General features: G+C 42.4%; 2 protein-coding genes across 2 annotated transcripts in view; both read left to right on the plus strand.

Moving 5' to 3' along the window:
* Positions 1-8,800, plus strand: part of LOC134601881 (NXPE family member 3-like) — a 68,835-nt gene extending 60,035 nt beyond the window's left edge. Inside the window, exon 6 of the mRNA XM_063446385.1 lies at positions 7,629-8,800. Within this exon, the coding sequence (XP_063302455.1) occupies positions 7,629-8,161 (533 nt within the window). The 3' untranslated portion in view covers positions 8,162-8,800. The remainder of the gene's footprint in view (positions 1-7,628) is intronic.
* LOC134603568 (NXPE family member 3-like) overlaps positions 1-24,403 on the plus strand; it is a 203,599-nt gene that overhangs the window by 56,943 nt on the left and 122,253 nt on the right. The gene's annotated exons all lie outside the window — the stretch shown is intronic.

Raw genomic sequence — 24,403 nt, forward strand, 5'->3', positions numbered from 1 at the left:
GAACGGGACATGAGTAGCTCGGCATCCAACCTTGTGAAAATGGGGTCTTTCATGCTGTCGTGCCTGTTGAGGGACCCTCATATAAAAAGGCTGAAGGAGAATGACCTGTACTGGGTGTCCACGTTACTAGACCCCCGGTATAAGCAGAAAGTGCCTGAAATGTTACCGAATTACCGGAAGTCGGAAAGGATGCAGCAGTTCCAAAATAAATTAAAAAGTATGCTTTACACAGCATATAAGGGTGATGTCACAGCACAACGGGAATCTAAAAGGGGAAGAGGTGAAAGTAATCATCCTCCTCCCACGACCACGCCGGCAAGGACAGGACGCTTTACAGACGTGTTGTTGATGGAGGACATGCAGAGCTTTTTAAGTCCTATGCATCGCCACAGCCCTTCGGGGTGCACCCTCAGAGAACGACTCGACCGACAGGTAGCAGACTACCTTGCCTTAACTGCAGATATCGACACTCTGAGGAGCGATGAACCCCTTGACTACTGGGTGTGCAGGCTTGACCTGTGGCCTGAGCTATCCCAATTTGCGATAGAACTTCTGGCCTGCCCCGCTTCAAGTGTCCTATCAGAAAGGACCTTCAGTGCAGCAGGAGGTATTGTCACTGAGAAGAGAAAAAAGGTCAAAAAAGTCTAGATTACCTCACCTTTATTAAGATGAATGAGGGATGGATCCCGAAGGGACTTACAGTGGGCGATACATTCGACTAAAAAAGGCCTGATGAGGAGGACGTAACAGGGATTAAACTGATAAGAATAGTACTACTTAACACACCACTCCTATCTGTTGGCACATTAGATTGCACGCGCAGTGCCCCAAATTTGAAGTAGTAGGACCGACCAAGCATCTTTTTCCATCTCCCGGTTCCTAAAATCGATGCCATATACATGTCCCCTGATAGGGGACGTAACAGGGATTAAACTGATAGTAATAGTACTTCTTAACACACCTTATAATAATGCAGAGAGAGGAGTCTGAAGAAGAGGAGTCAGAGGAGGAAGGTGGCTTTGAGGAGGTGGAAGACCAAACACAGCAGGCGTCCCCGGGGGCTTGTTGTCACCTTTCGGGGACCCTTGGTGTTGTACGTGGCTGGGTGGAGGAAGAGACCTTCAATGACATCAGGGAGGACAAGGAATGGGACATGGCTAGCTTGGTATCCAACCTTGTGCAAATGGGGAGTTTGCGGTTGTGCAAATGGACTGTTTGCGGTTGTTTGCGGTGCGTTAAACGAGTTTGGTCTGTCACTGTGAAGCGGGTGTAACCCTCACACTACCTGATTGATACAACATCATACCTGATGTTTTAAAGCACGTTATTCCAAACAATTTAGGAATGTTAGGTGATTTATGCCCTTTATGGATTAAAACCAGACTCTGCATCAACTATGTAATTTTCCATGGGAGTTTTACCATGGATCCCCCTCCGGCATGCCACAGTCCAGGTGTTAGTCCCCTTGAAACAACTTTTCCATCACTATTGTGGCCAGAAAGAGTCCCTGTGGGTTTTAAAATTTGCCTGCCTATTGAAGTCTATGGCGGTTCGCCCGTTCGCGTACATTCGCGTTTGCCATTCGCAAACGGAAAATTTTATGTTCGCGACATCTCTAATTATAAAGGAGCATAAGCGCCTCCCTTGGATCGTTAACCGCCAATCCGTATACGCGAACCGCCCATGGGCTATTCACCATGTTAATCCCTACTCCCATATGTCAGGACCAATCAGATACAAAGTAGGTATGGTAGTATCCTACTCCGGTCAATTGAGGGGGAAGGATACAAAAGTTTATTCACGAGTATGAAAAATAGTAAATAAAGCCGTGGCTAAATGTTGGATGGGTTTTAAGCCAGAGGAGCCCATATACACAGATATAAATTACCGTATATACTCGAGTATAAGCCGAGTTTTTCAGCCCATTTTTTGGGCTGAAAAACCCCAACTCGGCTTATACTCGAGTCAAGGTCTGTATTATGGCAATTTGCATTGCCATAATACAGACTGGGGGAGAGGGGGGCTGGCAGAGCTGTAACTTACCTGTTCTGCAGCTCCTGTCAGCTCTCTCCTCCTCTGCGCCGTCCGGTCAGCACCTCGGTCAGCTCCCAGTGTAAATCTCGCGAGAGCCGCGGCTCTCGCGAGACTTACAGTGTAAGCTGACAGAAGAGCAGAACGGACGGCGCAGAGGAGGAGAGAGCTGACAGGAGCTGCAGGACAGGTAAGTTACAGCCCTGCCAGCCCCCCTCTCCCCCCCACTGAACTGCCACTGGACCACCAGGGAAGGAGAGCCCCCCTCCCTGCCATATATCAAGCAGGGAGGGGGGACGAAAAAAAAATATATAAATAAAAAGAAATAATAATAAAAAAATAATAATAATAAAAAAAAATTAATAATAAAAAAAGGGGTATAAGGACCACTATGGGAGGGGGGGGGGGTATAAGGACCACTATGGGAGGGAGGGGGTGGGTTAAGGACCACTATGGGAGGGAGGGGGTATAAGGACCACTATGGGAGGGGGGGGGGATACGGACCACTATGGGAGGGAGGGGGGTATAAGGACCACTATGGGAGGGAGGGGGTGGGTTAAGGACCACTATGGGAGGGAGGGGGGTATAAGGACCACTATGGGAGGGAGGGGGTGGGTTAAGGACCACTATGGGAGGGGGGTATAAGGACCGCTATGGGAGGGAGGGGGGGTATAAGGACCACTATGGGAGGGAGGGGGGTATAAGGACCACTATGGGAGGGAGGGGGTGGGTTAAGGACCACTATGGGAGGAAGGGGGGTATAAGGACCGCTATGGGAGGGAGGGGGGTATAAGGACCACTATGGGAGGGAGGGGGGTATAAGGACCACTATGGGAGGGAGGGGGGGGATAAGGACCACTGTGGGAGGGAGGGGGGGGGATAAGGACCACTGTGGGAGGGAGGGGGGGGGATAAGGACCACTATGGGAGGGAGGGGGGGATAAGGACCACTATTGGAGGGAGGGGGGGGATAAGGACCACTATGGGAGGGAGGGGGGTATAAGGACCACTATGGGAGGGAGGGGGTGGGATAAGGACCACTATGGGAGGGAGGGGGGGTATAAGGACCACTATGGGAGGGAGGGGGGGGTATATGGACCACTATGGGAGGGATGGGGGGGATAAGGAACACTATGGGAGGGAGAAGGGGGAGAAGGACCACTATGAGAGGGAGGGGGTGGGATAAGGACCACTATGGGAGGGGAGGGGGAAGTAAGGACCACTAGGGGAGGGGAAGGTAAGGACCACTAGGGGAGGGGTGAGTCAGGACCACTGGGGGGGAGGTGAAGGAACACGGGGGTGGGGAGGTAAGGACCACTAAGGGAGGAGGAGGGGAAGTCAGGACAAATGGGGGGGGGGGGCGGCAAATTTTTTTTTGCCTTCGGCGGCAAATATCCTTGCACCGGCCCTGCACACACTGCATTCACACACTGCATTCATACACACACACACTGCATTCATGCACACACACACTGCATTCATGCACACACACACTGCATTCATGCACACACACACTGCATTCATGCACACACACACTGCATTCATGCACACACACGCTGCACTCATACACACACGCTGCACTCATACACACACGCTGCACTCATACACACACGCTGCACTCATACACACACACATACGCACACACTGCATTCATTATACACACACTGTAAATAAATATTCAATTAATATATTTTTTTTAGGATCTAATTTTATTTAGAAATTTACCAGTAGCTGCTGCATTTCCCACCCTAGTCTTATACTCGAGTCAATAAGTTTTCCCAGTTTTTTGGGATAAAATTAGGGGCCTTGGCTTATATTCGGGTCGGCTTATACTCGAGTATATACGGTAAATTAAAATAGCATGTATAGTAATAGATCGATCTCGGTAACTAAGGATCCCATTCATCATATTGAAAAATAAAATAAAATAAAACACTGCCCCAAGCAGGAGGATGTTGTAAACTAATATTATGTATTAAGGCTCAAATGTCTAGTAATACAGTGAGTGGGGCAGTGCCCTAGTTGCCTGGTAACATATCGCAGATGCATCACTATAGAGACATGTTCATATGCCAGTGATAGGGCACTGGAAATATTTAGAAATGCTTTCAGAGATGATTGCATTAAGGACGATAGTTATATGTAATCATAGTGATGGTATGTGGGAAGTCTCTAGGCTCCCCTTATGGATACTTAAAAATAACGAAAGGGACCTTCTAGTGAATATCCGAATATTCAACCTAAGGGTCACGTTGGGAGGATGGGAACCGGTACAGAGGATAGTCGGTTTGTTGTTTTTTCTGATCGGGGACTCTGGGTGCCATAGGTCCCCAGTGTTCACAGGTAGGATAGTTGTAATGGAAGGCGGTAATTACTGTTAATTTGAGTGTTCATTTAATTAAATTAATTTAATTTTAATGTAATCAATGTGATGAAAAGTAAGAAAGAGATCCTAATCAAACTAAAGAGTATCAGGGAGGATAAAGTCACTCAGCAGAATCTAACAGTCCTTGAAACAGTATACTGGAAAGGTTACTAGAACCAAAACATGTGTACATAAATAGATCACTAGTTGTGTACTCATTGAACAGTAATAATTATAGTAGTGCCGGCTAGGAGAGAGGGGAGAGAAAAAAGACACAATATATACAGAATAACAAAATATACAGCAGGTATATGTACAAGGATTAACGTATATATACAATATAAGAGCAAGAGGAACTTATGTATCGAGGTTCAGATGAAGGGGGAAATGAAAAACCTTCATTAAGGCCTCTAGGGTTCAGGTTATTTAATTTGTAGATCCACCTGCATGCACTCTTTTTGGCGCATCATTTTGTCAAAGCCACCCCGTCTTTGTTCTCGCTTGACTAGTTCCAAGCCACAGAAACTTATATCCCTTGATGAGCCCCCATGATGTTCCTTGAGGTGTCTGGAGATTGGAGTCTCCAGATGATTTTTAGTAGATCTTACATGTTCCTTAATACGTTCCTTGAATGGCCGGAACGTTTTACCCACATACATCAATTTGCAACTGCAGGTGAAGAGGTAGACCACTCCTGCAGAATTACAATTAAAGAAGTGAGTAATCTGGAAGGACTGTTTACCTTTGCTGTCACTCGCTCATTTTGAGTCCCTGAGAATGTATCTGCAGGCCACACATCTTCCACAACCGTATGTGCCTACAGGGATTTTACGTCAAACCATGTGGTTTGAGAATTTTGTTTAACCGTAAAGTGGCTGGGGACCAGAATGTCACAGAAGTTTTTGCCTCTCCAAGCTGTAATGGTGACTTGGGGACCCAATACTTCTTTCAGGTGGACATCCTTGAGTAGAATCGGCCAAAACTTTTGTATGGACCCTTTAACTTCGTTCCAGCCAGGATCAAATCTCCCTATCATCCTGATAGTCTTGTTGTGGTAATTTTGGGTTTTCGAGAGTCTGACAGAAGGTCTGCCCTATTAGTTGTAAGTGCTCTTTTATAGGCCCTTTTGAGGCATTTATTAGGGTATACCTTCACTTTAAATTGCTGTCTCAAGGCTTTAGCTTTTATTTGAAAGTCCTCTAGGTCTGTACAATTACGTTGCAATCTAAGATACTGTCCGGTTGGGATACCCTGTTTCAGAGGTCTCGGGTGGTAACTATCCCACTTCAGAAGGGAATTTGAAGCAGATGGTTTCCCAAATAGGGTAGTCTTAAGGGAGCCATCCTTGCAGATGGAGATCGTCAAGTCCAAGAAATTCAGGGTAAGCCACCAAATTCGGCAGTAAATCTAAGGTTGTCTTAATTTATGTTGAGAAGGGAGACAAATTTGTTGAATTCATCAACATTGACCTGCCACACTATCAGGACATCATCGATGTACCTGTACAAGGAGGTTATCTTGGATATAAAAGGGGACAGAATTCTAGATGTCCTGATTTGATCCTCCCACCAACCCAGGTGGAGGTTGGCATACGATGGAGCACAAGTCGTGCCCATCGCCGTACCTCTCACCTGGTGGTAGAATTTGTTATGGAATGAAAAATAGTTGTGTGACATAATAAAATTCAGCAACTTAAGAGTAAAATCAGTATGTGCCCGATTGTCTGGGCCCCTTTTGTCCAAGAAATATTTGATATGCTCAATCCCCCTCTGGTGTGGGATGGAAGGATAAAGTGCCTCAACATCAAGGCTACACAAGTTGGATGTAGATGCAATTTGAAGGCTTGAGAGAGTGCCTGTTTAGTGTCCCTGATGTATGAGAGTAAAAGCTTGACGAATGGTCTAAGGATCTGGTCGATGTACAGGCTGCCATTCTGAGTCAAATTATCAATCCCAGATACTATGGGGCGACCTGGTGGGTCCTGTAAACTTTTATGGACCTTCGGCAGGCAGTAGAAGGTTGCTATCCTAGGGCAACGATTGAGGATAAAAGTGTATTCCTCATCGGATAGCAACCCTCCACTGCGGCCCTCGTCCAGGATCTCCTGATAGCTGTTAAGGCACATATTAGTAGGGCCGGATTTCAAGATAGTATAAGCATCTTTGTTACTCAGAAAGCTCTGGACCATTCTCTCATAATTAGATGTGTCCATCACCACTACGTTGCAACCCTTGTCTGCCGGTTTGATGATCACTTTATCATTGTCTCTTAATGACTTTAAAGTGATCTGTTCCTTTCTAGAGAGATTGTCGCTAGGAAAGGAATCAAGGTTTTTGATTTCTATGCAGCTAATCTCACTTTAAACGGCTTCCAGGAACAAATCAATGTTCCTAAAGGTAGAAAAACTGGAGGTGAAACGGCTTTTGGGTTTGAGTTCTGTATGTTTAAAGTAGAGACACCAAAGTATTGAGTCATTCGATGTCTCCACCAGAGAGGCCTAAAGATCTTGCCTTATTTTCTTTGTTCAGTTCATGGAATTTGTGCAGTGCCTTAGGCCTTATACAATTTATCTAAGTGGACCCTCTATATATATATTTACTCACAGATGACTATGTGAGATCTAGGAGCGATGTACTCAGGCTTTTAATTAAGATTTTTTTGTATTCACCTTATCACTATCTGCACATATTTATGGTGCATCTAATTTTGGTAGTTTCTTACCAATTTTTATTATTATTTTTTCTTCAATAAAGGTAACATTTCTATTTTACTTTTACATTGGGAGGTATATTTTTTGAATGAGTATGGACTCCACCCACCATGAGTGAGTGGCTTCTCCATCCCATTCTCCTTTTCTGCTTTGTAGAAAGAGAAGGGATATAATGCAACAAGTGGTAATACAGAGGATGATAAGACAACAATATAGTGTACAAACATGTGTAGCAAAATAAAGACATTTACTGTGTGATGTTATTCTAAAGTAAAAAGATAGATGAGTTTTTAGATTTATTTGAAAGTAAGCACTCTGTCTGATCTGTTGGAAACCCAGATGCTGGCCTAGATCAATGTTCTTGTGTCTCAGTAGCTACTTGGGAAACTATATTAGCAATTCAGAAAAGAGGGATAGAAATAGAGCAATATTTGTGGGAAAAATACAGAAATAGTATGAATGGGGATACATTTTTTTTTACTGATGAATTATGACGAATTATGTATTTTCTCTGTCCTTTTAGCACTGAAGAGGATAGATCTCCATCTTAATTACCAGTCAGGGCCCTTACTGGCTGTAGATGCAGATTATGGGATAGTAATGCGCTGGAGGGCCCATGGACTGCCCCTGAGGACTACCAAGACCTTGACCTCTAACCTGCACTACGAGGCAGCATACATTTATGGGATAGGTGGAGGACCATACACTGTTGTGGTTATAACTCTCTGGGCCCATTTCACTACCTACCCCATTGCTGTCTATTTGCAAAGGTTGGCCCGAGTCCAGAAAGCAGTGGCTTCTCTCTTATTCCGGAGCCCGCAAACCACAATACTCATCAAATCCGCTAACACTGGTTACAAGTCAATATATGGAAGTGACTGGTTGTCCCTTCAGCTAGATATATTAATGAGAGCAGCCTTCAAAGGGATGGCTGTTACTGTACTTGATGCCTGGGACATGACCTCTTGTCATTACCTACCCGATACAATCCACCCAGGACCACCCATTGTCAGGAATGAAGTGGATCTTATGTTATCTTATATTTGTCCCAAATGAGAATGAGTTCATTAGGATCTAATTTCAAACCAATGAAAAAAATTATTAACTGCTGCACTACATGAGTCTCAAAAGCAGGAATTAAAAGTACAAACATGTTCACTGGGTTAGGCAAGGATTAAGGGTTATGGTCTTAGGAACTTACTTTCAGGGGTGGTTTGTTTTGAAAGCTCAGGTTTATGGTCAAGATGCTGAATTTTAGGATTATTCTCTAAGCAGCAGCAACATCATCTGTGTGGACACTGATAATCTGGGTAAACTCCCATAGGTCCAATACGAGCTTTACTTCTCTGTCCTTATTTCCATAAACGAGGTTCCAGAGAATGAGAAGTAACTGTTTTGTGAAACCAAATCTCACACATTTCAGCTATGATGGATAAGATTGACAAGACAATACATGAAAGAAGAGGGCTTGATAATAAGCTCTGTATCTAAATGTCAAACGAAATTTCCTACCGAGTGAGATTATGTTTAGCTATAAATTTCTCCAATTATAGGGAAGGGGCAATCGAGCTTTATAATCATGGAAGCATGTCCTATAACTACACTCGTTAGGATAAGCCTGATTTTGAGCTCCTATCCCATAGTCTCAGGTTCACTCCCTGGTGTACCCCATCTAGGAACACTGGAAACTGTTCCCAATCAGTATTGTATAAGCATATCATAACAACATAGAAACATAGAATGTGAAGGCCGATAAAAACCATTTGGCCCATCTAGTCTGCCCAATTTTCTCAATACTTTCACTAGTCCCTGGCCTTATCTTATAGTTAGGATAGCCTTATGCCTATCCCACGCATGCTTAAACTCCTTTACTGTGTTAACCTCTACCACTTCAGTTGGAAGGCTATTCCATGCATCCACTACCCTCTCAGTAAAGTAATACTTCCTGATATTATTTTTAAACCTTTGTCCCTCTAATTTTAGACTATGTCCTCTTGTTGTGGTAGATTTTCTTCTTTTAAATATAGTCTCCTCCTTTACTGTGTTGATTTCCTTTATGTATTTAAATGTTTCTATCATATCCCCCCTGTCTCGTCTTTCCTCCATGCTATACATGTTAAGATCCTTTAACCTTTCCTGGTAAGTTTTATCCTGCAATCCATGAACCAGTTTAGTAGCCCTTCTCTGAACTCTCTCTAAAGTATCAATATCCTTCTGAAGATACGGTCTCCAGTACTGTGTACAATACTCCAAGTGAGGTCTCATCAGTGTTCTGTACAATGGCATGAGCACTTCCCTCTTTCTACTGCTAATACCTCTCCCTATACAACCAAGCATTCTGCTAGCATTTCCTGCTGCTCTATTACATTGTCTGCCTACCTTTAAGTCATCAGAAATAATCACCCCTAAATCCCTTTCCTCAGATGTTGAGGTTAGGACTCTATCAAATATTCTGTACTCTGTCCTTGGGTTTTTACATCCAAATGCATTATCTTGCACTTATCCACATTAAATGTCAGCTGCCACAACTCTGACCATTTTTCTTGTTTACCTAAATCACCATTTGGCTTATACCTCCTGGAACATCAACCCTGTTACATATCTTAGTATGTAGAATAGTATCACAAGTGCTTAAACTATGCAAAACACCATAAGAACACTAAGCCTGTGCCCATGGCACTTCAAAAGCACTCTGCACATGTGCTGCCCTATGTGGCCAACCTAGTGCGCATTCACTCCTTCAGGCTCTCAAAACCCATTCTGGGCGAGACTATCCAACACTATAATGTTCTTTAGGTCTGCCCACCCCATTCCAATTTCAAATTTTCCAATGTTAGGTGGTATGTAGCAGTTTTCCAGAACATGCTTGAGTGGTTCAATTAGTGGATTTTATGTTCACACATACGCAACTCCCACCGTTAGCTTTACACTGACATATATGAAGTTCAACTTGTTGTACTTTGTGGTACTTGAACATGTTTTAATTATTTTTCTATTAAACTTTAGTTTAATTTAATTGTAGCTGTGTGTTTATTCCCTGTAAAGCATGTAATATTGCTTATTGAAACAGATTACTATTTATGGATTACAGACTTTTCTTGCAGAAATTTAGTAAGAATGTGATGTGTTACGGTGTCATGGATAGAAAAATGGATTTCAATGCTCTAGGTTTTGATTAGCAAAGGGTATGAAAAGTACTGTTCTCACTTGGGAAAGAAAGACATTAATCCAGGTGCTTGAGATTAGATATGGTGACACAAGACCTAAGGACACACAAAATGTTGGACGGGACAACAAGTTAATAATTTACAAAGAGCATGGTAACAGATGTGATATTTATTGGCTTATTCGCTAAAATGAGAATTCAGAGTGAATTTCAGATTTAAGGTTAAAATAGACAACCTGGAAAGATTATTTAGCTATGGTTTAGTTCAGCTACTCTGGCTTACATTTCAAATTTATTTTGAATTCTCATTTTAGTGAATAAACTTAACCCCTTCCCGACCGCGGACGGAAATTTTCCGTCAACCTTGTCCTTCAGTTAAGGACCGTTGACGGAAAATTTCCGTCATTTACTAAAGTTAACCCCAGATCGCTGCAATCGCGGGGTTAACGGTGCTCCGGTCTGCCTCTGTATTAGAGGCAGACCGGGAGCACCGTATAGCGCTGCCCCTGCACCGTTGCTCGCTCTGACAGGTTGTCAGAGCGAGCACATATGCTGCATGTACTCACCTTCCGCCTCCCTGCACTTCCGGGTTCTGTGTGAAGTGCAGGGAGACGGATCAGTGATGATCCTCTTTAAAAAAAATAAATAAAGTTAAATCCCACCCCCCCTTTCCCATGCCTTAATAAAATTAACCCCTTCCCTGCCAATTGATCACTGACTACAGTGATCAATTGGCAGGGTATACATTTTAATGTCATCTGATTTTTTTTTTAACTCCTGAGGGTTAATTATTATTTTTTTTAACCCTCAGAGGTTACATTTATTTTATTAATTAATTTAAACATTTAAAAATTATAGATTTAACTAGCTGGGGTGGGTGGAAGTTAGTGGGGAATTGGGGAATTTGGTGTTAGGCTAACTAGGGGTTAACGTTAATTTTTTTTTTAAAATAAGCTTTAAAAAGGTAAAAAAAAATTTTTTAACTGTTTTAGTAACGTTCAAGTAAAAAAAAAAAAAATACCACCCCCCTTTACCCAGTCTAAATAAAAATGAACCCCTTCCCTGCCAGTTGATCACTGCCTAAAGTGATCAACATACAGATCACAGTATTATACTGTGATCTATTTTTTTTTAACCCCTGAGGATTAACTTTTATTTTTTTAACCCTCAGGGGGTTCAATTTATTTAATTAATTCATTAAAATATTTTATAATTATATATTTTGCTAGCTGGGGTGGGTGGGAGTTATGGGAAAATGGGGAATTTACTGTTAGTGCTGCTTATTGCTAGTTAGGGGTTAACGGTAAAATAAAAGTTTAGAAAAAATATTAAAAGTGTAAAAAAAGTTAAGAAAATGTAAAACATTAAATAAGTAAAAAAAAAAGTTTAAAAACGGGTATTACAAGATAAAAAAAAGGTTTTACAAAGTAAAAAAAAGATTAACAAAGTAAAAAAAAATGATCCCACGCTAAGGTTCAAAATATGCCTTTTGAATTACCCTGGGATGTCTTCTTTTAGAAATGGTATGCCTTTATGGAGTAATTGGATTATATAGCCTTGTAAAATACTCTAAAATGGGACATGGACACAGCGTAAAAATTCAAAGTTTGAAAAAAAACTGGAATGGCTGTGTCTCAAATGTGCCCCTTCAATGTCCACATATACCTGGCAAAGGTACATACGGGGATATTGCTGTACTCAGCCGACATAGCTGAGCAACATATTAAGTATTATACAGTCGTAGTACACATAAGGTTTGCAAAATATACTGCACAAACTCACTGTGTGTGTCAAAAAGGCAGAAAGAATGCTTATTACCACTACACTTGGTACAAGCTAGCGGAAAAAATATCACACGCTAAGGTTCAAAATATGCCTTTTGAATTGCCCTGGGATGTCTTCTTTAAGAAATGGTATGGTTTTATGGGGTAATTGGATTATATAGCCTTGTAAAATACTCTAAAATGGGACATGGACACAGCGTAAAAATTCAAAGTTTGAAAAAAACTGGAATGGCTGTGTCTCAAATGTGCCCCTTCAATGTCCACATATACCTGGCAAAGGTACATACGGGGGTATTGCTGTACTCAGCCGACATTGTTGAGCAACATATGAAGTATTATACAGTTGTAGTACACATAAGGTTTGAAAAATATACTGCGCAAACTCACTTTGTGTGTCAAAAAGGCAGAAAAAATGCTTAATACCACTACACTTGGTACAAGCTAGCGGAAAAATGATCCCACGCTAAGGTTAAAAATATGCCTTTTGAATTGCCCTGGGATGTCTTCTTTAAGAAATGGTATGCATTTATGGGGTAATTGGATTATATAGCCTTGTAAAATACTCTAAAATTGGACATGGACACAGCGTAAAAATTCAAAGTTTGAAAAAAACTGGAATGGCTGTGTCTCAAATGTGCCCCTTCAATGTCCACATATACCTGGCAAAGGTACATACGGGGGTATTGCTGTACACAGCCAACATAGGTGAGCAACATATGAAGTAGTATACAGTCACATATGAAGTAGTATACAGTCACCTTAGTACACATAAGGTTTGAAAAATATACTGCGCAAACTCACTTTGTGTGGCAAAAAGGCAGAAAAAATGCTTATTACCACTACACTTGGTACAAGCTAGCGGAAAAATTATCCCACGCTAAGGTTCAAAATATGCCTTTTAGATTGCCCTGGGATGTCTTCTTTAAGAAATGGTATGCCTTTATAGTCTAGTTGTAATATGTAGCCTGCTCAAGTGCTCCAAAGTGGGACACGGACGCATCAAAACCCTCCATGAAAATTCACACTTAAAAAATTCAACTTGTTATGTCTCTTTTACAGCAGTGTAACTTCACAAAATAGTGTCTAGGTCATACATTGGGCATATTGTTTTACTCAGAAGGCTTAGCTGAGCATAATTTGGGGGGTTTGAACTTAGTGGCACATATGAAATGTACAAAATGCCCAGCAAAAATTTAATCCATATGTAAAAAATTCCCAAAATTATATTTTACCACATACTTTGGCATATATTGGTGAAAAAATGGGGGCATGTTAAAGCACAATATGCACCGTATGAGATACCTTGAGGTGTCTACTTTTACAAATGGTACGCCTTTGTGAGGTTTTTTTGAACAGTCAAACTGCTATAATAAGAAAAATGGAAAGAGAAAAATCAGCACTAGGTTGCCACACAAGAAAATAATAGTAAGGCTGCAATCCTTAAAGGGGAGTCCCCTATAATCCCCTAATGGTAAGAAATGATACAAAACAGAACAAAATAAGGTTGCGCCTAAAATATACAGTAAAACATATAAGAGTGTATATAAAAAGTAATATAAAATACAATTTAATATCAAATATTCAATAAAATATAAATGGATAATTGGCAATAGTCCAAAACACTTATCATAAGTCCGTAATGGTAGATGCCATGTATAAAAACAGGGATCCTGAGGCGTAAAGTGAGGTGTGTCTTCACAATTGTGTACTTGCAATCCAGTGAAGTAATATGTGGAGAAAAAGACAAAAGGAACTCCAATGGCACAGTATATAGATGAATAAAATGGTATATAAAATAGAGTAAAAGTAGTCTTACTCACATTTTGCAGAGCTAAAACCTAGCTCTGATATAGCGCACGTAAAGTGGAATAATCCCCACTCAAGGATATGCAGAGTAATGTTAGTTGGCGAGTATCTGGCTCAAATTCAACTTCCAAGTTGGTATTATTCGACCCAGGGAAGAAAAATAGAGTATATAGTGCTCTCTGTATAATAGTTGAAAGGTATAAAAAGAGAATAAATATACTACTCACAATATACAGAGCAGACTTGTACTGCTCAATGTAGGCGCTCGGGTGGTATCATCCCCACCTAAGGATTCTTTAGGCTTCTTGTCATTACGGACTTATGATGTGTTTTGGACTATTGCCAATTATCCATTTATATTTCATTGAATATTTGATATTAAATTGTATTATTTTAGATTACTTATTATATACACTCTTATATGTTTTACTGTATATTTTAGGCGCAACCTTATTTTGTTCTGGTTTGTATCAAACTGCTATAATACCCCAAATTGAAGCATAGGCCCATTAAATCCGCCTCTCAAAATTCTACTGTAAATGTTGAAACGAAACAGGTCTCCTATATGGCACTGTAGCTTCACGAAATAGTGCCAAAGACATACAATGGGGGTACCGTTGTACTCAGCAGAAGTAAATGAACACATAATAAAACCTTGTACAGGAATAGCATACACCAACTTTACAAAATACACGTGAGAAGTTCTTTGTTATAAGTTTGTGTGCCAAAAAACCCAAAAAACTAAATTTTACTCCAATATTTAGCAGAGATTGGCGGTGAAATGGCTACTTAGACAGTGTCAAAACAACCTTAGGACCAGAGCCTGTGATGTCTACTTTATATAAATATATACTTTTGTGTGGCAATTTTGTTTTCTTTTATGGCTATTAAGCTTACAAGACAAACATACCAAATTCTAAAATCGCTCCACATTAAAAGTTTATTTTACTCCTTGTGCTTTGTGACCTGTAACTACCAAAAAAAAACTGAAAATCCCAGACACATTATATATTCTGTGAATCAGAACAACTAAATGAATTTATTTTTAATTACTTTCTTTAACCTGCACTAATTAGGCACACATTATTATTGCAAAAACTGTACAAAAAACACAAAATTTTTCTTTTTTTTTTTGCATTTTTCTGTATTTTTTTTAAATAATAAATAAGCATATACATATATATATAATGTTACATCAAATTAAAGCCCTTTCTGTCCTTTAAAAAACAGTATATAATATGTGTCGGTGCAATAAACGAGAGAGATGCAAATTGAAGTTGAACGCATACAGCAAGAAAATGCAAAAATTGCTTGTGTCATTAAGCATAAGACAAGCTTCTGAAGCTGTGTCCTTAAGGGGTTAATAAGAACCAAGAGAGTGGGAACTTCTCTGAAATACGTGTAAACTGTGCAAAGCAAGTATACTCCTAATGTTGTAATGAATGATCCAAAGAAATATAATTGCGTGGGAAAAAAATAAATGTATACACTTAATATAGGGTGTGTCTGTGATGTGTCCTAATGTGTTTTACACCCACCTCCTATAGAATGTAAGCTCGATCGAGCAGGGTCCTCTTCAACCTATTGTTCCTGTAAGTTTATTTGTAATTGTCCTAATGATAGTTAAATCCCCCCTCTCTCATAATATTGTAAAGCGCTACGGAATCTGTTGGCGCTATATAAATTGCAATAATAATAATAATAACAATGTGAAAGAGGTGCCTTTAATGCTGCTCCTTTAGAAGAAAGTATCCCTACACTTTCTAGTACAAGACAAAGTAACACTGAAAATGGTTAAGGTAGCGCAAAAAATACAGTCTAATCACATGTTGATAATAAACATATAAACATTTATTGAATCTTATATGAAGTCTAAAAATATATCTAAAATACAATGACAAAAAAAAAATAATTGTACAACAATAATTATTGCTATACTGAGTGTGCACACTGCTAAGTAATATAGCAAAAAAAAAAAAAAAAAAAGACGGTCAATTAATGAAATATAAGGTAAAATAGAAATATACCATAAAAAATTATATAAATAATATGGAAAAATAAAAATGAGAGTGGAATGGCAGGTGAAAAAAAGGGTATAAAAGGGGTTAATGATTCCATAAAATGCTTGCAGTAGGTATAAAACAAATATTTGTTATTTTATTTTTGTATCTATATTAAATAATTTCTTATGCATACTGGGATTTGCACATAAAATATTCTGATTAGATTAGATGTTTATAAAAAAAGACAAAGTATGTTTTATAATCCTGCTTTTGAATAAAAATGTTTTCATTTGAAGGTGTATACACATAGTATTTTACCAAATGTTAAAGATATATACTAATGAATATATATGTACATATATACTAATAAAAAGGACACAGTATAAGAGAACTGCAAAGGCTATGGAACACGAGCAAAAACAGAGATGAATGTCTTGTATAGCTGGTTGTGGTCTATAGCCAAATTTAAAATATCATGCATATCAATTTATTAAAAAGCGGCTAGATCCAAATCTTTATTGAGTCCCCCATTGTAAAGTGTACCTAGTTTGAAAATCCAATAGGATTCCCTTTGTCTAAGAATTTTGAGTCTGTCTCCGCCTCTTTTGGTTGCTCTGATGGTTTCTATTCCCTTCACCGATAGACCCTGGGGGTCCCCATTATGTGCTTCTAGGAAATGGAGAGGGACTCCATGGTTGGTGCATTTTCATTTAATTGCTCTGATGTGTTCGCGTATTCTTGTCTTCATTGTCCAACATGTTCTGCCTACGTACTGTCTGGCACAGGGACATTCCATAAGATAGACTACATATGATGTATTGCAATTAATGAATCCCTCGATTTTATATTGTTTCTTTTCATTATTATGATTTGAGGAGAAGTATTTGTTTCTTGATTTTATACATGAACAGGTAATACAATTTTTTTCTTCCACATTTATATGTTCCCTTCCATGGTATATTCCTGGAGGGTTCATTTGGGCTTTTGTTCCCACGTCGCATGCTCGGTGCCACCATATTTTTGATGGTTCGGTTTTTCCTGAATATTATTCGTGGTTTGTTATTGTTGGTACACATGGTTGATAATAGGCCAGTGTTTCCATATGATTCGCTTCATGTCACTTGCCGCAGAATTATATGTGGTCACAAACATGGGTAGTGTTGGCAAAAAATAATGGGGGTTTAGTTACATTATATGATCATATATTGCATAGGCCTGCCACAACATCAATGTACCCCATTCTTGGCAGGTCCTACTCTAGCAGCCTAATGCTTGCTTTTGTGAGATCACTCCGTTTTTTTTTTGCCTAGATGAGGTGTTTTCAAATAAAAAAATGTTTGAAAAGTAAATGGCTTGCACTCACGGTCTTTTATAGTAAAATTCCTTTATTAGATATATGTCATTACGTCTGAAACTCACGACTGCGTTCCAACACTGTCCATGTCTTTGTAAGGGGCTCTCGATCAGGCAGACATGCATAAATAAAAAAGGAATGAGAAATCAGAAGACATCATAATGTTGTATCTTGTACATGATTTACTACATATTACAATATTGAGATATCTGTTTACAAAGGCAATTAAAAATTCTGAGTACATATAGTAAAAAAATACAGAACACAAACAGTATCCTGTATTTAACTCAGCATTATCCCACACCGAATGTGTGTTAAACACACCAATTAGAATAACATTAGGTCTGTAGTTCGTTGGACATGCGAAAGGGAATCTGGAGATACTGTATCAACAATAATAATAATAATTGACACAAAAAATGAGTTGGGAGGTAAAAAATAAAAAGTATATAGATATAGAAATGGTCAAAATAGGAGTGCTATGGGAGGAGCAAGTGTAAATTATATATGTATGTGATATTAAAATAAAAAACATAATAATAAAAATAAAAATAAATATGAATAAAAATGAATGAAAATACAAATAAATATAAATAATAATAATAATAATAATAAAAATAAATAAAAAATAAAATAAAATAAAATATAAAAAATTGATGCACCTCCTGATTTTTCTCCGTGAGTGCAAGCTGTAGCGGAGGGCAATATTAAAGTCCCCGATATCCGCTGGTTCCACAGGTACATCCACAGTCAGCGCTGAAAAGTAAGGCAAGTTCCCAAATCCTCCCAATAACCGGACGAAACACAGTCTGGGAGTCAACTAACTGGCTTTATTCACAGTTGGCATATTTATACAGTTCCCCATGCAAGGGGTTTCCATACAGTAAATCCAGGGGATTTCTCCCATCATGCAATGTAATTTTCCCAACAGGCTGTGCTGCACGAGAAGGATACTCCCACTAAAATGGACGATTAAGTGGATTATCCCCTCGTGCAGCAGAACTGACAATCTGTATTAAAATACGGTTCTCACATTTTATTCGGTAGATTTAAATGACCGAATGTTCGGCAGGTAGCTGGGACCTGAGCGCATCTTTTGGGAGAATACCGCTCAGCTCCCAGCTGAACTGACCGAACGCCGCATAAAATACACTTAACCATCGAGTTCGGTTTAAAACTACCGAACGCCGATGGGAAACATAATGCGATGAGAGCGGAACTCCCGAACGCTCGGGAAGTCCAGCGGTGTTCGTATCATTGAGTAGCCGTTTTCAGTACCAGGCGCTCGACGACCGAACACCGCTGGAGAGACAAAGGATCCAAGATGGCCGACCGCCGCATGGTCGGTAGTCGAACGACGGCCACCTAGCTGAGCCTTTAATTACCGATTGCAACAATGTTGCAATCGGTTAACGAGCGCCACACGGCTGCTAAGTGTGTGGTCCACCTGGGGAGCCCTTGTTCGGTTGGCGAACGGCCCGCCATCTGCTCCTACTTGGCTTAGCACTGCTCCCAATCCAAACATTGAAGCGTCTGTGTGGACAAGAAATCTTTTAGTTGGATCAGGAGCGACAAGTACAGGAGCATTAGTCAAAGCATTTTTGAGTTGTTGGAATGCCTGCTCACACTCTGGGGCCCAGACAACCAGTCGGGGAAGGTTCTTGCGGGTCAAGTCAGTCAGGGGTTTGGCCAGGGCACTGTAATTGGGCACAAATTTTCTATAGTACCCTGCGGTACCTAAAAATGCTAACACTTGAGTTTTGGTCCTGGGGGTAGGCCACTTGGCCAGAGCTTCAATTTTAGCCGGCTCGGGTTTCTGCTGTCCACACCCCACCCAGTGACCCAAATACTGCACCTCTGCCATCCCAATATGGCACTTGCTGGGTTTCAGGGTTAGCCCTGCTTCCCCGATACGATCTAGGATGGCCCCTATATGCTGTAAGTGTTCCTCCCAGGTCTGGCTAAATATGGCAATGTCGTCTAAGTATGCACATGCATAACCTAGGAAACCGTCCAGTAGCCGATCCACCATCCGCTGAAAGGTTGCCGGGGCGTTTTTCATCCCGAATGGCATGACCCGAAACTTGTACAGGCCAAACGGGGTGACAAAGGCCGACTTGGGGATGGCATCATCGGCTAGGGGAATTTGCCAGTATCCCTTACACAAATCGATGGTAGTGAGATACTGGCCACGGGCCATCTTATCTAGCAGCTCGTCTATCCGGGGCATCGGGTAGGCATCAGACACGGTTTTGTCATTTAGCCTCCGGTAGTCGACGCAGAACCGCGTCGTGACGTCCTTCTTAGGTACTAGCACTACCGGTGATGCCCAGGGGCTATCGGAAGGCTTGATAACCCCTAGCTGCAACATTTCGTCCAGCTCAGTCTTCATATGTGCCCTCACTGATTCGGGGACACGATATGGAGCCTGCCGCATCGGCAGCTGTCCCTGGGTTTCAACTCGGTGGGTGGCCAGCGGAGTGTACCCAGGCAAATTGGAGAAGGTAGCCCCCTTAGCTACAATTAGCGCCTGTACCTGGGCACGCTCTTGAGGGCTCAGCCGCTCCCCCAGTTGAACCCCCTTGGAGGGCTCTGTCTGGGTCTCTGGTTCTAAGAGGTCGGGTAGGGGTAGATTCTCTTGATCCTCCGAGGCAGAGGCGCATATCGCCGTCACATCCTCTATCCTCTCATGGTAGGGTTTGAGCATGTTCACGTGGAGCATGCGTCTTTTCCCTACCCCTGAGCAGGGGCCAATCACATAGGTGGTGTCACACTTCTGTTCCACCACCTGGTATGGGCCCTGCCAGATGGCCTGCAGCTTGTCTGTGCGGACGGGTTTTAAAATCAAAACCTTTTGTCCGACTTGAAAGCTGCGGTCTCTGGCCCCCCTATTATACCAGCGGCGCTGGCGTTGTTGGGCTGCCTGGAGATTGGTGCGTACGGCCTGAGTGAGTGCCTCCAGTCGATCCCTAAACTCCAGCACGTAAGATACAATAGAGGTCCCATCGGGACTACTCTCCCCCTCCCAGTGCTCCCGAATTAAATCTAGCGGGCCCCGTACCCTCTTCCCGAACAGCAGTTCAAACGGGGAAAACCCTGTGGACTCTTGGGGTACTTCCCTGTACGCGAACAGTAGATGGGGTAGGAACCTTTCCCAGTCTCTATGGGCCTCTCCAAATGTGCGGAGCATCTGTTTCAGCGTACCATTAAACCTTTCGCATAGGCCATTGGACTGGGGGTGGTACGCAGAATTTACTATTGGCTTAATGCCACAGAGTTTCCATAATTGTTGGGTGACCTCGGCGGTAAACTGGGTGCCCCTATCGGAGATAATCTCTTGGGGAAACCCTACTCGGAAGAATACCTTCATTAGGGCCTCGGCCACTGTTTCGGCATGAATGTTGGAGAGGGCTATAGCCTCGGGATAGCGGGTGGCATAGTCTACTACCGTTAAGATGTACTTTTTCCCGGAGGGGCTAGGGGTTGGCAAGGGCCCCACTATATCTACGGCCACCCGGCTAAAGGGTTCTTCTATGATGGGAAGGGGGCATAGTTTGGCTTTATGTCGGTCGCCCCGCTTGCCGACCCGCTGGCAGATGTCACATGACGTGCAGTACTGTCTCACATCCTTAGAAATCCCTGGCCAGAAGAAAGCGTGGGTTAACCTATATCGAGTACGGGTCATCCCTAGATGGCCAGACAGGAGAAGGTCGTGTGCAATCCTAAGCAGTTCCTGTCTATACTTCTGGGGTACCACTAACTGTTCCGTCGTTACTGTGACTGACCCTCCAATTTCGCGTTCAGCAATGCGATACAGTAGTCCTTTCTCCCACATGTATCGCTCCCCCTCTGACCCTGCCTGGTCAGTGTGTACCCGGTCCCTGTATATCTGTAGCGTGGGATCTGATTTTACCTCGGCCTCAAACTTAGTCGGGGTATCCCAGGATAAACGTGTCGGGTGGGGGTCTTGGTCTCTTACCTGAGCCTCAGAGTGCGTTGGTGGAGCCATGGTGCGAGCCTGTTGCCGTGTGGTTACTGGATGGGCTTCCTGGTAGGGAGCCTGTGGAACAAAAGCAGAGGTCATCTGGCCCAAATCATTCCCTAGAACAACATCTACCGGTAAGTTCTGCATTAGTCCCACTTCTACTGTCCCCTCTCCCGCACCCCAGTTCAAATGTACTTTCGCAGTGGGTAGTCGGTATACAGCTCCCCCGGCTACCCGGACGGCCACAGATCCGCCAGTATGCGTTCCCTCGGTGTCATGCCTTAATTACGGTATTCCCTTACTTCCTGGTTCCACGGAGCCTAGCCACACCTCTTTATGACACGGTCTGCCTATTTAATCTGACCGCACCAGCTGATCGACGCTGGATTATTAAACTACGTTCCGTACCTACCAACCGGTACAACTTCGTTGTGAAAGACTCTGCTTCCAGACCGGACTGAAAGACTCTGCAAAGTTCCCTTCACCTCTCCTCATCCACGACTAAAGCCTAAACACTCTTCATCCGCCTCTGAGGAGATCTCGGGAACCAGTGTCCTATGTGCCGGAAGCTAAGTAAAACCAATGTGATAAGCATTGCATCTAAAAGCTGTTATTACCTGTCTCCAAAGTCCTTCGGTAAAACCAACCCCGTTACAGCTAACTTCAACTCATACTGCATATCAGTTATCTGCATCAGTCTTGCTACAATTAAAGTTATGGAACAGCTATTGTAACTACTTATCACCTAAACCGTTAATTCTACTAAGAGACTTTATTTGATTCAGTATCTGCAATTTACTATCGTTTACTCCTTAAAGCTACAGTGCCTATAATTGTGAACTTCAGTTATCGTTTACTCCTTAAAGCTACAGTGCCTATAATTGTTGACTTCAGTTATCGTTTACTCCTTAAAGCTACAGTGCCTATAATTGTGGACTTCAGTTATCGTTTACTCCTTAAAGCTACAGTGCCTATAATTGTGGACTTCAGTTATCGTTTACTCCTTAAAGCTACAGTGCCTATAATTGTTGACTTCAGTTATCGTTTACTCCTTAAAGCTACATTGCCTATAATTGTGGACTTCGGTTATCGTTTACTCCTTAAAGCTACAGTGCCTATAATTGTGGACTTCAGTTATCGTTTACTCCTTAAGGCTACAGTGCCTATAATTGTGGACTTCAGTTATCGTTTACTCCTTAAAGCTACAGTGCCTATAATTGTGGACTTCAGTTATCGTTTACTCCTTAAAGCTACAGTGCCTATAATTGTGGACTTCAGTTATCGTTTATTCCTTAAGGCTACAGTGTCTGTAATTGTGGACTTCAGTTATCGTTTTCTAATTAAAGCTACAGTGCCTGTGAATTGGACTAACGTCCCATTATCTTTTACCTTTTATAATAAAAACTTCAAACTATACGAAATCTACAGTTGTGTTCCTTCATATCAAATGTTTAGACGTGACACTCGGATACCAAATGGGGGGCTATCAGGGTTAAGGTAGCTCCCGAATCTCGTAGTCCCTGAACCTCTTTCCCCTCAAGGGTGGTTACCAGGGTGGCTCGGACCGACATGACCTCATGCAATATACCCAGGGGTTCCTCCGCATAAACACTCCACAAATCCTGAGTGGTTCGTTCCCTCTGATAATGGTGAGCAGCCGCCCTGGGCACTGGGTTTGGACGCCCCTGATTCCAGGTGGGCTTGCCACGATTTTGGGTACATTCCCGGGCCATATGCCCCCATTGTTTACAGGAGTGGCATTGGATGTTGGCCCGCCCGTTGTATCTGGAAGGTGGAGGTACATTCCCTTGGGAAGGACGAAACGGGGCGGCTGTGTGCGCTGGAGGTGGTATAGCGCTAGGTAGTCCTGTGGGTCGGGAGTAGCTTTTGGCTATAGGTCCCTGGTGCCTCCGTGCATCAAAGTGTTGGTCGGCCAATCTAGCCGCTTCAGTTAGGGTGAGGGGTTTCCTGTCCCGCACCCATTCTTGTGTCTCCGGGGATAGTCCATTAAAAAACTGCTCCAGCAACATCAGCTGGCGCAATTCCTCCATGGTGGTGGCTTTGCTGGCCTGTATCCACCCTTGGGAGGCTTGATCTAGTTTGTGTGCCCATTCCGGGTGCGAATCTCGCTCTGGTTTGCGCAAGTGTCTGAACTTGCGCCGGTATGCCTCTGGAGTAATGGCATACCTCTCTAAGATTGCTCGCTTCACCTTCTCATAATCCTTGCTGTCCTCACTGGGCACAGCACGGTAGGCTTCGGCTGCTCGACCTGCTAGCTTGCTTGCTAGCAGTTGCACCCATACTGTCCGCTCTAACTCATGTAAATCACACAGTCTCTCAAAGTCCTGCAAGTACCCATCAATCTCATCCTTTTCCTCGCAAAATGCTTTGAAGGCCTGGTACGGGATCTTGGGCTTTACCGGGTTGTAGAGGGACCCTGTGGTGGACTCTGTTCGAGTCAGTGTGTGCTGCGGGCTGTGTGCCATTACGTATTCCTGCACATTTGCCATCACCAGATGCATCATGGCCTCCGATATAGGCTGCGGCAAAAATGCTAGCCTGGTCCTCATCTCTCTCTCATAGAGAGTTTCTTCCATGACTGCTGGGGGTGTAGCGCTGCAGACTTGGTCTCCCTCCATCAGCTCGGCAATTAGTACCGCCTTGGTTTTGCTGCTGGCTACTTTACCCCTGGCTTCCAGTAGTTCCTTTAATGTCTGTTTCTTTAGTTTAGAATAATCCGTCTCCATTCACTTCGGCAGTCGGTTCTTTCGTTGGATTCTGCTTGCCATTCCCTTTTCTCATTCGGCAGTTTGCAATTTGCACGAATTGCGCTTTCGGCTGTAAGTTCAGATCCCGTCGCTTGCCACCAATTGTAGCGGAGGGCAATATTAAAGTCCCCGATATCCGCTGGTTCCACAGGTACATCCACAGTCAGCGCTGAAAAGTAAGGCAAGTTCCCAAATCCTCCCAATAACCGGACGAAACACAGTCTGGGAGTCAACTAACTGGCTTCATTCACAGTTGGCATATTTATACAGTTCCCCATGCAAGGGGTTTCCATACAGTAAATCCAGGGGATTTCTCCCATCATGCAATGTAATTTTCCCAACAGGCTGTGCTGCACGAGAAGGATACTCCCACTAAAATGGACGATTAAGTGGATTATCCCCTCGTGCAGCAGAACTGACAATCTGTATTAA

This window comes from Pelobates fuscus, chromosome 3 (assembly GCF_036172605.1).
Source record: "Pelobates fuscus isolate aPelFus1 chromosome 3, aPelFus1.pri, whole genome shotgun sequence".
Classification (NCBI taxonomy): domain Eukaryota; kingdom Metazoa; phylum Chordata; class Amphibia; order Anura; family Pelobatidae; genus Pelobates; species Pelobates fuscus.